The following is an 18216-nucleotide window of genomic DNA, read 5'->3' as shown; positions in this document are numbered from 1 at the left end:
AGTTGTCCCGCAGGCCTCTGCTGCTCTGTGCTGCTTCAGAGGTTTGGTCCGTAGGTGTTGTTTAATGTGGAATGTGAAGGGTCACACTGAGCTGAGTGGTTTAGATGTTATCACAAAGATTGGCTACTCATAAACAGAGACCTCCTTAAATGTCCAGGGGAGAATTCCTGAAAGGCCACAGAGGCCAAGTTGCAAAGAAAGTTAATTTAATTGCTCTATAGAGGAACCACAGACCCAAAGAGATATCTCACACATTACATGGCATATTTCATCAGATCTCATATGTCACAACATCATTTATTCTTGAGATATATAAATTCGGGAGTTCATTAATTGACAAACATTCCAGGAAAGCCGGCTTTGACAAAGGTCGCAGTAGAACTTAATTTTCCCTCTGAGCTGCGTTTCAGTCCGGAGGCACTGATGGAGAACATTTTAATTGCTGCTGTTCAACAGTTGGCATGACGGCATCTCAGATTTGTGGTTAAGTGCCAAACAATCAGCCTCAGGTTTCTTTGAATCCTATTTGTCTATTGTTTTCTTTAAATTATTATTTAGGTTAACTCATGTACTCAAATATTTTCTATATACAAATTGTCACATTTGGTCTAAATTTGAGCACATTTTCTTGTTGCAAGACTTTATAAATAGTACATGTTCTAAAATGTTGAACAGAGTACCTGCTCTTTAAAGCTGCTTCAATCATATGTTGATATTAACTTTGGATGTCCGGATCTGATCTCAAAGATTGCTATCGGGGCTGATCAAAGTATTTTTTAAACTGATCGGTATCGGCTATATTGAGCCTGAATGAATCCTTGATTTTATGTCAGCTGTCACACAGGTGAAGCGTTCATTCACATCAACAGGTGCAGCTGCCTTCAACCCTCCAAATCTTCACTGTCAGTCTCTCCTCCACTCAGCTGAGCGCCGTGTGTTTGAGCCGTGGCAAAACACTACAAACTATGAACTACAGCCAAACGCAGTATGAGAATGTTTATTTACATAATTTATGTGCACTCATTTCATTTCAGCTCGGTGTTAGTTTCACACTCCCCACGCCACTGCAACAAAATCACCACAGGCAAAAAGCCATTAAGAGTAATTTATTGAAGTAATTCGTTCAAAACATGTACAGACAAACGATAGATAAATGAACAGAATACATTCAGGTAACTCGGGCAACAGGAGGACGTATTTAAAGGGAGAGAGGAATTGCCTTGAGGAAGACTCCGGTGACACGCAATGACTGCCGGGCAGAATGCGCGCATGTACAGTCCTGCTACAGCCACAGATACCAGATTTGACCCAGATTCATGTTCGTTTTGTTTCCTTTCGTCAAAGTATTTGATTTATTGATTGCTGTTGTGGTATAAAGACAATTTCAACAAACATAACTAAAATGTTTTTGAAAAAGATTACCAACCCTAGTTTAAATTTAAATAATATATTTGAACAAAATACTCATTATTGTGACGGTAATGGGAAGCTATAATGAGACGCCTAATAAAGTATTAAGCGATGCCCTTTGCTGTACTTCCTCCTCTGGAAGTCGTTTAAAAGTGGTAATGACACTGCTTTTTTCAGCTCAACTGTGCTGCTATACTAATAGCTGCTTCACTATAGAATCAAATAGCAGACTATTATTATTATTATTATTTCCCTTTAGAGTCAACTGAGAACCAGTTCTCATTTATGACGACCTGGCCAAAAAAGGCAGCAAAAGGAGACAAGACAAAATAAAAAATAGATACATCTCAAACAAAACTTGCAACATCACAATATGTACAATAAAACAACTGGAGAAGCAAATTCTTCTTCTTTCTTTTTACATGTAATACACATTACTTCTTCAACAGTTTTTTTTTAATTTGTTTTAATTGGACCAATACTTTGAATGTACTTTTGATTGAACTTGATTGCTTCTGCTGAAGTTAACAAACACCATTGATGTCCTGTGATCATGTCATCTTATTTCCATGAAATGCATATGCAGTGAGGAGAGCGGCGAACCTTGCAAACCTTCTCACAAATGAAACACAAACTGCAACTCTAGCCTGTTGCGTCTGCTTGAATACTGCGCGTGTGTTTAAGGCAGACTGTGCCACAAGCCTCACACAATCTGACCGTGTGTGTGTGTGTGTGTGTGTGTGTGTGTGTGTGCTTACCAGACTCTGTTTCTTTTTGTAATCATCCACCTCCCTCCTGCCATCCCTCACAGTCGCGGCTGGGGCTGGTGCCTTGATGATGCCCCGGTAAAGGATAAGCGGTCTCTGAACTCGGTGCTTCCTGGGGTTCTGTACAGCTCTGCCCACCAGTGTCGGCTGCAGTATGGATCTGGGTCCCTGCTCTGCGATGACATGGATGTAAGGCATAAACACATCAAAATAAATCCATACAAAGCCATGTGCAGTTGTATGGAAATAATGGGGGTCTCTTGTATTCTCATTCTTTCCTTTCTCTACTATTCTCTCTACTTTGCTCGGTCTTGGCCTGTCTCGTTGTTGTTTTCATGTCTCTCCCATGTCTAATCTTGCAACGACGTCTGTTTGCTTCTGATTTGACCCGCTCTTCTACTCTTCTAGTACACCATCTTCTAGTACACCATGTGTACTTCTTATTAATACATGCACCTACTTTAACTTTTTTTTTTGTTTCTGATTGATTGGATATTGTATTTGAATCATTACTCCAAAGAGCTAAGAGTACATGCTTTACTGTTTTTAACTGATGTTCAATTCTAACATGTTTTTAGGAGAAATAACTGTAATAAAAATATAACCCTAAAAGAAATAACATTGGTACTAAAAGTCCTGAGTGGTGTCTGCAGGTCCTCTTTTCGGGGTGCATACCAATAACTAATAACCTTCACCAATAAAGTAGAGTAGCATACTATATACGGAACTTTGGAGGTGGGTTTCAACATTTTTATCAGTTGCTCAAATATTCTCTTTTATAGATTATGGTCTGACAATGTCAAAGAGACAAGTGAAAACAACCTGTAACAATAAAAGTGAACCAACATATTGGTTAGTTGTCGTTTGGTCGTATTTCACTGGAAAAAAAACAATAATGAAATCATTTCAGTCATATTATTTTTATTTAGGCACAAAATAAGTTTAAATTATAGCCTGAAGGAGCAATCGGAGTTACTGAGTTATCAACATTTTCAATATCCTTATACTATTTTATTATTATATAGGAAATCAGGACACATGTCTGCAGTATAGGTCACTTCACTGTCGTAATGAGTCTTTACACACGGCTTCTTCAATCTTCTGTGTGCACAACATGTGCTATATGGATTATGTAAAGGGAACACTGTATGAAAAACTCCAAACCTACGGCTGCTATCTTTTTCTCGCAAGCCAATCGGACTGGGCTTTTGTGAGAGTGGGGCTTAAAGAGAAAGGTGCTTAAACAGAGCATTTTCTTTTTAATATTAAAGCATGTAAACATGTTCTAGTAGAAACCCAAAGTAAAGGTATGAACCTGAAAATGAGCATGATATGTGCCCTTTTAAAATGTTCTGGGATTGAGGGCATCTTTTTTTTTTTTTCTAAATTCTTGATGGACAACAGGAACGGTGCCGGTAAGCCTGCTGTGCAGCTTCCACAACCCTCTGCACTTTGCTGTGTCATGTGGTCATTATCAACACTTGCACACACCTGCTGGCAAGCTCGACAGTTAATTATGTCTCCAAGGTTTGAGCCTCTACTATAGTAATCGTACTGAAAGTTTTGAATCCAGACTGGGACCTACAGGTCCTTCTTAATCCGTGTCAATAGATCGAACCAACAGCTTGTTACTGTTCGATCCTCATCTTACAATCGTTTTACAAATTGTAGAGTTGACATTAAGCCACTCTGTGCTATTGTGCCATTAACAATTTAAGAGTGTTCATTTAGATGACACGTCAACAGCTGAGTGTAATCTTTCAAATGTCGATCTATCAGTAATGATCTCGTCTCAGTGTCTCACCACTGAGACGTAACCCATCCTATTTTAAATAACCCAGACTAGACAAGGAGCTGTAATGGCACTGACCTTTAGTTAGAGTTGTAACACTGTGTCTCAGGCTGCATTAAGTCTGAAGGAAGCACTGGATTAAAAGACCCCAAGGGAAGCTGTATATGCATTTCTACAAAAGTTTAAGGCTTAAGTTTCAAACTCAGGAATTTTGAAGTGAGTAACTCCGGCTTAACACCAGACATGGTGGTCAAAAGTCACAACTGCAGGATATTTGTAAATGCTAAAATGTAGGCAGCACTGAGGGATACCACAGTTGATAGCCAGCATCATTTTTGCTTTTCTTTATGTCCCTCAGTCTGCCATCAATTGTTGTGTCAAGAAAGAGGAAAAAGAGACCTTAATGAAAACTTGGTTGTGTAATATGGTCAGACACGTCGCCTTCTTTAATCCAACATGAGAAAGCTGTTGAGGGAGGAGGCTTCAGAAGCTATTCAACCGTTTGACAAGCAGGTCTGATGGAGCACACTGGAGCCTGAAGGGCCCCGCTGGTTTCATTTTATGTTCTGTATCTGTAAGCAGCTCAACATGGCCGTACAGAACTGCCATCCCTTTTTAGCACGGGAAACTCCCCTCTCTGCATTCATCAATCCTAGATTCATGACGTGAGCTGGATTTTAAACTCACTAGACAAGCAAAACGCTCATCTTACCGTGTAGCTGGTCGTGGTAACATGAGTCGCATGCGGCATGAGGAAATTAGAGTGACCGGTTGAGATTTTGGGAAGGTTAACAAGCCGATGGGGAACGAGGCATGAAGCAGTCTCATTATTCAAACTCGCTGCTGAAGAAATGAATGGACTTGACGTGATTGAAGCATAGTAACGATTTTTAACACAGGATTTGCATAAACGGACTGATTAAGAGTATTTCCTGCGTTATGTGTGTTTGAGTAGATGTATTGCAGATTCGATATAAATCCCGTCTGCCATTAAAGCTGTCCGTCTTAAAGCTTTGTAAGACTCCTGTGTATTATGGCCGGAAGCAGATCTGAATGATTTATACGCAGCTCATCCGGCCACAGCAGCAGTAATGGCAAAAGGATGGACAGGCGGAGACCACACACACGTGCATTTTTACACCAATTTCCTCAAAGTAACAACGTAGTGTCTCTACATGTACAATTTGTTACAACATGTGCATTTTTCTACAAGCGCCTCACACAAAGGCTTACGGAATTACAACACCATTCAAGCAAAATCCAATCCAGCAACAAATTCCCAGTCGATTTTCTTGAGTTAAAATTTGAGCGGCGCCTGTTTCTTTTTATAGCATGCTTACCAACCTTTACGTTTTAATGTACCCTGTGGAGTTTTCTTGTATACAAACGTAGTCGTGTTGACATTCAGTGTGTCTGTCCAAAATGTATGATGTGTATCCTTACGCTTGAAGGTGCGATATAAGAGATTGGGAACATCCGCATTAGCCAGCCGTCTTCTTCCTTCATGAAACCGGAGGACATAATACAATAATCTGATTGACACAACCTCTTCTTTTACCTTCATGTTTCATGCAGTTGGCGGGAATGTGATACCTCATCAACCACATGGTAGTGCAGCATGAATTACAAAAATGGTGCCAGGAGTGAACAAAATCGCCATGAACACTGTATTCAGCATAAACAAAGAGATACTTTAGATAGAATTATAGATTTTCATGTTGACAAATATAGAATCTTAGAAGATTTCAATGGTAAGAATAGTTTTAGGCTGTACGCAGATGTACTGTAACAGACATCACGATATATAGTAGGTTGTTTAAATTAAAGAGATGAAATAAACAATGTATTTTAACCTGTTTAGATCTGTTTAGACCAGTCATATAACTTCAAAAACAATTACAAAATATCATGTTTCGCATATGTCACAGTACACAAGCTTAAAACTCTAACTTCCGTTTCACTTCATGTTTTATTTTTAACACAATGTTACATTGACAGTAGCTTTGTAGTACAGCTTCCTGGATGCACGCACAAAACAGTGTTATGTTTTGATTGAAAGATTCCTATGGATTCAGATGATCAATCCATTTCTTTTGGATGTGTAATCTCCACTTTGAGAATCGACAGTGTCTTTCCCAGCCTTTATCTTTGTGTTATCAGTCAGAAGATAGTTGGAGATTATTAAGTGGAAAATAAGATAAATATTGCTCACAGATCACTAACTTCTTGCATTCTGAAGGTTCAAATCTCACAAAAACATCCTAATCTTCAGTATGACGCTTTGGGCCAAATGCAAACACATTCAACACAAATGTCAAGCAACAGCAACAAGAATGGGCTCAGATAATTGGAGCAATCAGCCAAGGAACATCTAAACAAACAGTAGATTTCACCTTTTGGTGTTATCAGTCTTCACACGCAGATTTTTACCGCTGTGGTAAATAACTGCTTCTTATTGATCTTTTGATTCATTATTGTTGCGGATACAGGACTGTTGTCCGTAAAACTTATTTTTATATTCTCAATGTGCTTTTCACAGTGGCAGAAGAAAATAAGTGCAAATATATACAAAACTCAATCAAAAGAGGAAGAACATCTTCAACACGTCTGCAAATCCAGATTGATCGCTTTCATACAAAATCTGCATTTTAAACATTCTTTTGTTTACTATTAATTTATCATAAGTACACAAGCAAACATGCTGTGGTACTAAGACACAAATCCCTCTCTGCTTTCCTAGAACATATGCAGCACTCTGTGGTGCACTGTGGGAACGACCTGCCACTCAAAGCTGGACGGGGCTGTGGATGGGACCAGTTGTGGAGAGGACAAGGTGAGTCTTTCATTTCATGAGCATATAAAACTAATGAGACATGCATTGTGAATTTGTTGTTGACATGAGTGTTCAGTCTCTAATGGGAAGGGGCTTTAACATGGGAGTCTTTCCTATTTGCAGTGTTTGTTTTTTAACTGAGAGAAATAAGAATTTAATTTCATCTTCACTGTTATTGTGCATATGACCGTAAAGAACATGAACCAGATGCCTCGTGGCAGCAGGTTGGCAGAATGAAATTAGTGACTAATGTAGCTACACAAACTACCGTGACACGCAAAGTAATAAAGCGCAAACAAAATATTCTCGGCTCTCATAAAAAGTGCAGAGAAAATCTACATGTGGTGATATTTAGACATGCGTAATGTATCAGAATAGAGTACAAACTGTTCTGTCTGTATTTCAGACAACATGGTGAATGCATACCTTGAAAGAACAAGAAGATGAAGCTCACAGTTTGTATAAATGTATTTGATAATTTAAGCTTTGCTGTTTTTTTTTTTTTGTTTTTTTTTACTAGTGGTGTTTCAGTGGAGAGTGTGTGGTGGTGGGATATCAGCCAGAGAGTGTAAGTGGTGGCTGGGCATCGTGGAGCGAGTGGTCGGCCTGTTCGAGGACGTGTGGGGCCGGAGTCCAGAGCGGCCATAGAGAATGTGATAACCCAGTGTAAGTTTTACTCTTCAGCCAAAAATACTTCAGGGAGTTTTCTTGTTTTTAACTATTGTTAGTATTGCTTTTTTTTTTTTTTTTTTTTTTCTGTGAATGATGAGGCTTATTTATGAGCTAATCCTTTAATATCCGATATCTGAGTTTAAACACAGAGCCATTGGTAAAAGGCTGTTTAACTATTCTTAGACTTTCAGGCTGTGTAATGTAGTCTCTTTATAAGAACATGGAGAGATTAACCTTATGATTGACATTTGGATAATGAAAGGAGCATCGGGCAGTAACTTAATTCACACATTTCATCGATCTTTAGATCGCCAGTGAGAGACGGTAGAAGTTATTGTGTAATCTATAAACGATAGGGATGATGTTATAAGCAAAGAAATCACAGAGAGATATCACAGAACCTTTTTATTACTTATTACAGATCTAAAACGTCTCCTCTTCACTCCACCATTTCTCACCATATCACAAATGTTTGAAAGTAAGAGTCAATGAGCAGAACTGAAATACTGTCTTTGACAATCCAACAGTCCTAAGTACAGAGGGAGGTATTGTTTGGGAGAGAGACGGAGGTACAAGATCTGCAACGCCACACCGTGTCCTCATGAACTGCCCACCTTCAGAGACATCCAGTGTGCTCACTTCAACACCGTGCCGTACAAGGGCCGGTTCTACAAGTGGGAAGCAGTCATCAACCGAGGTGAGCAGAACAAACTTCATTTAGGCTGTGACGGTATTCAGGCAGTGTTAAAACGGCACCATTTGGTGTCTTTGTGTCTCTCCGAAAACTCTTTTCAGTCAGCCCTTGTGAGCTGCACTGCCGTCCACTGGATGAACATTTTTCTGACAAGATGCAGGAGGTCGTCGCCGATGGGACGCCGTGCTACCAAGGCAACAAAAGCAGAGATGTGTGCGTGAATGGCATCTGTAAGGTATCAACACCGTTCCTACTATTCCACATATTCTTTCACCAATATGTTTCGTCGTCTCCTCTTCAGCGTTTGACAACATTCACTTGATTATTCCATCCTTGTATTTCTCATTAATTTCCGTGTTTCTGCTTCTGCAGTATATTTAGTTGGTTTTCTCTGCAACACAGTGTTGTACATTTGACATTCTGCATGAAAATGAGCTTGTTGATAGAAAGACGTCATGGCTGTTATCACACTGCTCTTGCCTATCACCCGGGGGCCAAAATGCCAGTCACTGATAGAGACGTTGTTTTGATACTGAGTGGACAGCAATTATAGACTTTGTGGCTCTGATTTCATGACATTTTGTGACATTTATGTCAGGAAGCAACATGTCTTCCACCTTTTTACCTGGAAACCATTTGGAGTTTTGAAGGGTCGCTGTAACATTGAATGCCAAATCAGTATTTCTTTATTTCAATTCCATAGTGTTCCTTTAACTCAGTACAGGTTGTGACAATAATTATAAAGCAGCAAGAAACGATATTAAGGATTACTTGGATCTTCACTTACATCTCCTGTCTTATCTGAACAAGTCAGGGGCAGATGAGATGAGGTGAGACATGGTTGTGTTCTGTGCACTAATGAACAGATCCTTTAGGGCTCATTAAGTCTTTAATATGCAGTCCCCTTATTGCAGCATTATGCCTGTTATCTAATAATATTGTGATAATGCATTGTGGAGTTCATTTTGATGCATATGTGTTGTAGAATTTAGGCTGCGACTATGTGATCGACTCCCGTGCTGTCGAGGATCGCTGTGGAGTGTGTCTCGGTAACGGCTCCACCTGTACAACTGTGAGGAGAACATTTGAGGAGACTGAAGGACTTGGTAAGTTTCCTAATAACTGTGTTTTAGCAATAGACCACTTTGTGGAAGATATTTTGACATGAATGACAATTTAAAACAAAACTCCTTTTGGTAAAAGCCTAAAACTCTCCAAGGTGGCATTTTTCTCCTCCGTCTTCTCCACTATTTGTTAACTGTGTATCAGGTAACTTTGTCCTTCAATGCCCTTTAGGCTACGTAGACATTGGACTGATCCCAGAGGCAGCTTGGGACATCCGCATCGAGGAAGTGGCTGAAGCTGAGAATTTCTTGGCGCTACGAAGTGACAACCCCAACAAATATTTTCTGAATGGTGGCTGGACGATTCAGTGGAATGGAGAGTACAAGGCAGCCGGGACGGTATTCACCTACAAGAGGACGGGACACCTGGAGAACCTGACGTCTCCTGGGCCCACCATGGAGCCACTGTGGATTCAGGTCGGATTAACGTCTAAATGTAATGTTTTGCGTTTACAAGACCAGAAAGCCAAACCTAGTATGCCAGATGTGGTGGAAACACAAACAGGAAATATGCAACATTTTTAGTTTGTGAAGTAGTCCCTTAGATCCTGGGAATATTTTGTCAATAAGGGCTGAATGTTTTCTGTATGTGGTTGAAAATTATTTTTTATGTCTCCACGCCGACGACAGCCGTGGTCGCTGTTGTCCGTACGTCCGTATCATTCTTGAGAACATGATATCTCAGAAACACCTTCTGGGAATTTCTTCAATTTTGGCACAAACGTTCACTTGGTCTCAAGGTTGAACTGATTAAAATTGGGTGGTCAAAGCTCATTTGACCTCACAAACCTGTTGTTGGCCTTAACTAAAGAATTCATATGCTAATTATGACAATTTCACACAAATGTTTAATAGGATCAAATGATGACATTTTAGACACCATTTTGATGGTAATTCTAGTTGGCTTTTAATCTGTTTTGATATTGTCTTGTATGTTACAGCTTCTCTTTCAGGAGAGCAATCCAGGAGTTCGGTACGAGTACACAATTAGTCGAAATGTGGACAACACCTCTGCGCCCGTTTTCTTCTGGAAATACGGTTCATGGACTGAATGCAGTGCGACCTGTGGAACAGGTAAGAGAACCAACTTGAGGTTTTGCTATGGATAGGTTTGTAGGTAGAGAGGCAGAGAGAGGCTGGTAAATGTTTCGCTCCTAGTTCTGAATGTGCCGTGCGGTGGGAGGAAAGGTTCAACAGGAAAGAAGTTTCACCAAAATGAGATGACAGAACATCTGACGACTAAGTGGCTACGTAAAGGAAAAAGAAACTCATGTCCTCTATGACTGCTTTAAGCTTCTGCCATCAGGAATGTGTTTCAGATCTCTTGTATGTAAAACAAATAGAAGGAAAGTTTGGTTTTATTACAGAAGCCATTCGACTTGTGAACATCCACAGTATGAGATATGGCCAGTTTACCTTGTATATAAACCAGTAATGCAGACTTTGACCTTTTAAATTTTGTCTATACATAATATGTGTGTCTGCCAGCTATGGACTTGCCACTGCTATTAATCCTTGTGTATGTGTTTTTAACATATTTGTCATATTTGTATTAGGACTGTGATACATTCACTTTAGCCCCACCCCTTTTAATAAATCTCGTAGTGTTGGTCGTAAACACTCTGCGAATCATTAGGTTGTGTGTGATGATGTGGACACATGTACCTCGTTGCAGCTACTGTGAATCAGTGCCTGTTTCTTTCCGCCTCCATCTGGGCTTCAATCTGACGTAGCTGTCTTGTTCTTCAAGAGGTGTCTTTGAAGATTTAAATTGAATCAAGCAGAGGCCTCACGGAGGTGAGAGGTGTCACCTGCTCTGACGGGGTGGAAATAGTGATGATGGAAAAAGGTATTATGACTTTAGAAGACCAGTGCTTTAATGTACTGCTTTGTGCAACGCTGTCTGGAGAGGAGATTGATTTGTGATGTTGAATAGCCAAAATGTGTTTGTGCGTGTATGCCTAGTCACAAAAGTTTATCTCTCCTCCCACTGGTATTCCAGGTGTTCAGAGGCAGATTGTTCACTGTGTGGAAAGGACAACTGGGATAGTGGAGGAGCACTTCTGTGACCCTTTAACCCGGCCTGACGATAACCAAACCAGCTGTAACAAGGATCCATGTCCAGCCATGTGAGTTTACCCTCTGGACATTGTATACAAAATGACGACAGACAGACAGACAGACAGACAGACCTCACTCACTCACTCATCTTTCAACCTTTGCAGGAGCTTTGTGGTGTGCATGGGAGAAAATAATTCAAGCTACCAAACCCAAAGTTGCTGCTTGAGTCCCACGTTTAGTATTTTTGTACAGCGGATATTATGATTTGGTGATTGGAACAGAATAATGTAAAATAAACTGTATTTCCAATAATCGTGTCCATGCCAAAGCTGTTTTGATAAGAATCGCCACTCAGTTTTCCTCCCACACATTTTATTGCACCAAACCGCAGCTTGTTAGCGTGTGGCAGCATCAGCAGCACCCAGTTCCTTTGCTACAGATGATGTAGGAGCCATCGAACGCTGATTCTGTGGACGTGGACGTTACAATTACAATGAAGGACAACGTTTGTGTTAAACGTTCTTTGCATGATGAAGGGCATAGACATTAATCAGTGATGGATAAACTGTCACTGATTAAACCCTGTTTCTACAGTATTGCCATCTTACAAAGCAAGCAATGTAATAATTTTAGCTTTTTGCTTTTAATAATGTAGTTGAAGTAGCTAAAATTGTGAGACGGGGACTGAAAGTTTTGACTAGCAGAAATCTCACCATTAAAATGAAGCAAGACGTGAGACATAATCTGCTCCTCGTGCTCTTAAAACAAAACACACACCTAGCTTCCCGAGCACATACAGGGAGATGTGGATTCCCCTTTTTATTTGGACTTCAGTATTGTTTTTTTGACACACAAAAAAACGACATGGAAATTGTGTGCTTGAGGGCGATACAATTTAACTCACTGAGCTGGCAGCACAGCTGTAAAATATTGTCATTTTTATTCACAAGTGTGCCATTAAATTGTAAATATTTGCACCTTTTGTGTCTGTGTGTGTGTAGATGGTGGGTTGGAGAGTGGCAGAAATGCTCGGCGAGCTGTGGGAGCTTGGGCCTGACTAAAAGGACAGTGCTCTGCATCCAGGCAGTAAGTGCCGAGGAGCAGGAAGCCCTGCAGCCCAGTGCATGTGAACACATACTCAAACCTGAGTCCCTATCCTCCTGCAACACGCACCTCCCCTGCCCAGCAGACTGGACCACGGGCAGCTGGTCAAAGGTGAGTCTCAAATGGAGGATGGGGTTCTGGTGTCTCTGCAACTGTGCTGCTTCAAAATGTCATGCAAATTGTTCTACATAAATTCTTACAGATGCTTTCATATTTTCTGATAAAGTCTTACTGTGAAAGATGTTAGATTATTTAGTGATCTTGGAGAAAGTGGTTCATGCTGTGATTGTCTAGTTCTTCTGTTAGTGTGCGTTTCTTCATTCTGGCAGCGTGTGCCACAAGACATTTTTCCATCTCAAGCTTTTTCAAAATACGAAAGTGAGTCAGATAGTGAGTAACTACACAAAGGTAATTTCCGTTGTATTTTTTTTTTTTTGTCATATCAAAGTCTTTTTTTTTTTTTTCTGCACACTTTTAAGAAATGTTTTAGAAATAAGTGAAATTACTTTATCAATGTTTCCTCAAACTGAAGCATGTGCATTGACAGTATTTTGTGTTTGGTGCTAATTAGCAAATGAGAAATTGTTTCAGTCCTGGCTCCGTCTCAGCGCAAGGAGCTGAGGCTACAAGAATCCAATTTAGCTACTTTTTTCTTGCATTTACAAGATGTCCTTTATATTTTAGTTATACCCTCAATTTTAAAGAACATTTTAAAAGTAAAAGCTTGGCCTAACCATCATCTGATGTTGCGTGTTTTCTCCCGTGCAGTGTTCGCTGACTTGTGGAAGCGGAGTACGTCGCCGTAATGTCACCTGCTCTAGAAACACCGGTGTTGACTGCGACCCTCAGAAGAAGCCCCTTGCTGTGACTACCTGCTACGTCCAGGACTGTCCACAAGTGGTGGATAATTTTGGAGGCGTCGACTGGTCTGGAAGTGGCTGGTTGAGCAAAGAAGTGCTCAATGAAATTAACTCCATACCTGAAGTCAAACCTCCTCCCAAATACAGCGCCACCAGAGCCCAGCCAAGAAGTAACAATAATCACCTCGACAACATTGTCGAGGGGAATTTTCACTATCACAATAATCTTGAAAATATCGATCACTCTCCGGAAAACAGTGTTCAAGTTGATGATTTTTACTATGACTATAATTTTATCAACTTCCATGAAGACTTGTCGGATGACTTTGACAGCGATGGAACAGATTTAGGGGACGGTCACGGATTCGAGGCTCCACCGGAGACCAAGCCAACCCGCAGAGTGAAAGAAAGTGAAACTACAGAAGCTCCTTCAGACATTTTTACATTAACAAATTCCACCGCCTACACTTTGAAAACTGAAGAGCCACAGAACACAGATCTGGATAATACAAAGGACAATGGAAATGCAGCAACAAAGGAGTCGATGCAAACGCATTTCGAAAATTTGAATGACCTTCTGTCTGAGGATTCTCTTCTGCCCGTCTCTGCCACTCGCTCACCGCTGTCGTCTACACTTAAAGAGACACGTGAGGAGGATGTGTCGTGGCCTGAAGACATTACCACAATGCCTAGTCTGGTTTCCACTACAGAGGAGCCCAGACATGATGTGAAATGGGAGCAATATGGAGAGGAGGCTGAAAATAACCATGATATTTTCACTGAGGATGTCACTGTGATTCCAAAACATGCCGCTTCCGCCCTCGCACACCAAACCAATATCAATGCCACTGTCGCTACAACCGTGAGTGCTCAGGAGACAGAGGAACATGATGATTACAGCTACGATGAACATTTTACACTAGGTCCGGATATCTCTGCAGACCAGGAAGATGTAGAGAGTCCAGAACCTGTTGGCTCTCCCACGCCAGCAACTATAATTCAGGTTCAGACTGAAGTCCAGCTGGATGAAAGTGCTTCAGAAATACCTCAAACAACCAGTCAATCAAGAACTGCCATCACCTCGGAGGATCTGGACTTGGATCAGACTGACTTTGATACAGTTTATGCCACTAGCGAGGGTAATTCATGGGATACAGACCTTGACCTCGGTACAACCTCACTTCCTGCCTCTGAGAAATCCACTCCTCTCCCTCTTCCCTTTCTGCAAATCTCAGGAAACCGAGAGGCCTCTGATGACTCTACGCCTTCAACTGGAACAGAAATCATACCTCCCACAAACCTGGAGGGAGCCACTCAGCCCGCTCCAGCTGATGACCTGCCAGCTACAGTGAAACGGATACCGACACAACCCACCTTCACTGAAAGAACTGGAACGAATTCCGCATCCCGAGCGCCATTGTCGGATTCAGCTGATTTTGACTACAATGAAATAGTCGTTCCCTCGTTAGTGAGGAGCGGCAGTAGCACTAATCCGGGCCCCTCATACCAGCTTCCGGCAAACGCGGCAACCACTCCTCAGCATGGCACTACACCAGTACGACACATGGAAGCACCAACAACTGTTGGGCCCATTTTGCCAACCCATCCACCTATTCTGTGGCCGCTTCCAGTCCCGACGTCTGCCCCGACTTCAGCCTCCACACAAATCACTACCGCTGCCTACTGGGTCACCGGCAACTGGAGCGCTGTGAGTCTGCATTAATCCACACATTCTGGTGTTCCACTTATACTGTGGGACGTAGCACAGCTGTGTCTCGTTATTTTTTTGTCTCCGTCTGATTTTATTATGCAGACACAGCGTCTAGTTTTGGTCCCTGGACACATTTGTATTCTTTGGAGACACCGTTTGACCTAAAGCTTATGCAGCGAATGTAAATTTATGTAATGAATTTTTATGGAACATTTGACAAACGGTTGCTTCTGCACAAACCCCTGTTGTGCTGTACATGCAATTTAAAGAATTTGCATAAAGGAAAATAACTGAAAGCGACAAACATCTCTGAATTTCCCATGATTTGCATTGTTATCAGAGAGGTCACATGTGCACGCTGGAGCTGTTCGTGCATCCAACCCTGTAGTGTACTCATGTGTTACTACATTTTTGGATAGTGCTCCACCAGCTGTGGTCTGGGTGCCATCTGGAGGACTTTGGTTTGCAGTACTGGCTCTGACTGCGATCCTGCTAAGAGGCCTGCGCCAGCCCAGCGATGTTACCTGCGCCCCTGTTCCACATGGAAAGTAGAGGAATGGAGTGAGGTGAGACCCCTTTTATATAAATGTATGAAAACAATTTTAACAGTATCTTTATTCTCTTTAAACATGGTTATAATACAAGCCATAATTTACAGTAACTACTAACGGTATCAAAGACAAGACAGAACAGTAAGAAAATGTATGTAAAAAATAAATAATACAAAATAAATGGAAATAAAAATACTGTTTTAAGCAGGAGAAACATTATCATATGTACATTGTCACATCAGTCTAAGAGATATTTTAAAGCGGTCCACAGATGATCGGTTGCATTAACATCAATATGGTTATTGTTTACTGGTTTTTATGCATTTTTACCCTGAAATTCTTTTAGATTTGTGTATATGCACTGCATAAGGTATATCATATAATGATGTATTTATTTATTTAGTAGCACCGTCCTGTGGCTGTTGGGATAGCAATGTCTGTCGATCCAACACTTTGGTCCCGACTGAAATATCAAATGAATTGCTCATGAAATTTGGCACAGACATGCGTAGTCCACAGAGGATAAATCCTAATGACCTGCACTTATCTAACGCCACTGTGAGATGGACATTTGTGTACTCTTGGTAAATACTCACAATAAATACTGATACAATTTTTTTTGTATAAAACTGAGAATAATGAGCCCAAATTTAAGATACAGAAAAACTGGACCTGCTGTTTGGTCTTGAAGGCATCCATTCATCACTTCAGCTGAGTTCATATAAGTAAAGCTTTTTGGATGAGTGATGTAACCCAAATAAAACCAGTTGCCTCAGACACACTACTACTACTACTACTACTACTACTACTACTACTACTACTACTACTACCACTTACAAGCTCCAGCAGCTCCTGCTGTTTGAATAACAATCATGTTTTCTCCCAGTGCTCCAAGAATTGTGAAGGTGGTATCAAATCACGAGAGGTCCAGTGTTTTGACTTGCGGGATCAAAGGCCCCTACGACCTTTCCACTGCCGGGCCATGTCCTCCAGGCCACACACCCACGTGACCTGTAACCTTCAGCCCTGTCTCGACTGGTACACCTCCTCCTGGGGACAGGTGAGTAATTTAAAGCGAACAATGAGAGTCATTGGGGGGGAAAAAACGCAGTGGAGTGTTCTCTGGTTGTCTGCTAGAAAGGCGTAATTCCACTCAAAGCATGCCTTGTGGTTTTTCAAATTAAATGGTGGCAAGAGTAATAAAAAACAGTCCGAACATTTCAACGCAGTATCGAAAGCAGAAAGGAGATAACATGCTCTTAAAGGATTATACCCCAAGTTCATTTTCTTTGTATTACTGCACTCATCTTTCAAAGCATACCATACTGCGCAGGGTATTTTTATAGATCTTTTAATGCATTCCTTCCTGGTAGAAATCCTTGTGTTCATTGCAGAGCAAATAGAAAATTCACTTGCAAAGACTTCGTAGCTTCTCACCAGTATCTGAACTTTCCAGCAAGTGGAATTTCAACCACGCAATAATTATGTAACAAAAAATAATTACTTTTTTTTTTTTTTTTAATTGATGGATTATCTATTTGAAACAAGTGCCAAGTCTCTGCATCTTGATTTTAACGTTGTACTGAAATGAGCAAAAAGTGGAAGTTCAGTCATAATTTGCAGTGCAATGGTAAGATAAACAGGACTATGATCCTTTAACTGCGCACTGTCTACAGTATATGAGAACACCCGCCTGAACTTCTTTATGCGTACCGTTTCCTCCATGCTCAGCAATCAACTCAGTCAAGGCTGTATGCACCCAAACGCTTCGATCGAATCATTTCTGTGATTGTGTGTTTTTTTCAGTGCTCTGAGGTGTGTGGGGGAGGTGAGCAGCAGCGTATGGTAACCTGTCCAGAGGAGGAACAATGCGATGAGGACCTTCAGCCCAGCAACATCCAATCATGTAATGGCCAGCCATGTGCTCAGTGGCTTACTGGATCATGGGGACAGGTACAGACACACACACACACACACACTAGCTACTCCATCAGGTACACCTGCTCGCACAACAGCCAGCTTCTCCAAACAACCAACTGCATTATCTCCATACAAGAAGAGTGCAGACGGAAGAGATGAATCAAGTTTGTATTGAAATCTTACTCATCCTGTAGTATTCTTACCATTTGTCACATTGAGTTAGTGGCAGCTGTATTTTAACAATTCAAAGATGACAGTATATAACTTAATTGGGAGTTGCAATTCTTTCTCCCAAAATCCACATTATCACTTATGATCCGTGTGGTTTATACACAGTCAAACAGCTGCATGCAGGTGTTTCATGCATGACCCACAATTTCCGTTCCTCCCTCTGTCTGTCACACATGACTCCAGTCAACAAAGACGAGTCTTTTAATATTTTTAATCATTGAACTATATTGGCAGTGACAAAGCACCCCCTCTAGAGTCTAAAAGTCTTTACTCTGCACACAGTCGATCAAAAAACATGCCCACAGCATCATATTTATGTCTTGCATCTCAAGTTGCTAGTCGGACTGTAAACAATGAGCAGCGCATATAAAAGGAATTCTTGGCCGATAAGTTTCAAGATTTCAAAATAAATATTTTGACAATCTAAAACTACGGTGACCGTATTGGAAATCCTGACAAAAAATACATTTTTGCAGCACGAAGTAC

General features: G+C 40.9%; 1 protein-coding gene across 1 annotated transcript in view; it reads left to right on the top strand.

The window, feature by feature from the left end:
- Positions 1-18216, top strand: part of adamts7 (a disintegrin-like and metallopeptidase (reprolysin type) with thrombospondin type 1 motif, 7) — a 49129-nt gene that overhangs the window by 19959 nt on the left and 10954 nt on the right. Inside the window, exons 9-22 of the mRNA XM_076078787.1 lie at positions 2222-2366; positions 6710-6802; positions 7323-7468; positions 8002-8171; positions 8270-8403; positions 9154-9274; positions 9465-9709; positions 10234-10366; positions 11295-11421; positions 12355-12568; positions 13226-15025; positions 15448-15594; positions 16466-16639; positions 17386-17532. Coding sequence (XP_075934902.1) covers positions 2222-2366; positions 6710-6802; positions 7323-7468; positions 8002-8171; positions 8270-8403; positions 9154-9274; positions 9465-9709; positions 10234-10366; positions 11295-11421; positions 12355-12568; positions 13226-15025; positions 15448-15594; positions 16466-16639; positions 17386-17532 — 3796 coding nt within the window. The remainder of the gene's footprint in view (positions 1-2221; positions 2367-6709; positions 6803-7322; positions 7469-8001; positions 8172-8269; positions 8404-9153; positions 9275-9464; positions 9710-10233; positions 10367-11294; positions 11422-12354; positions 12569-13225; positions 15026-15447; positions 15595-16465; positions 16640-17385; positions 17533-18216) is intronic.

The sequence above is a fragment of the Anarhichas minor genome, unplaced genomic scaffold (assembly GCF_050575085.1).
Source record: "Anarhichas minor isolate MPS153535 unplaced genomic scaffold, ASM5057508v1 ptg000067l, whole genome shotgun sequence".
Lineage (NCBI taxonomy): Eukaryota > Metazoa > Chordata > Actinopteri > Perciformes > Anarhichadidae > Anarhichas > Anarhichas minor.
This window is presented reverse-complemented; position numbering and strand designations above follow the sequence as displayed.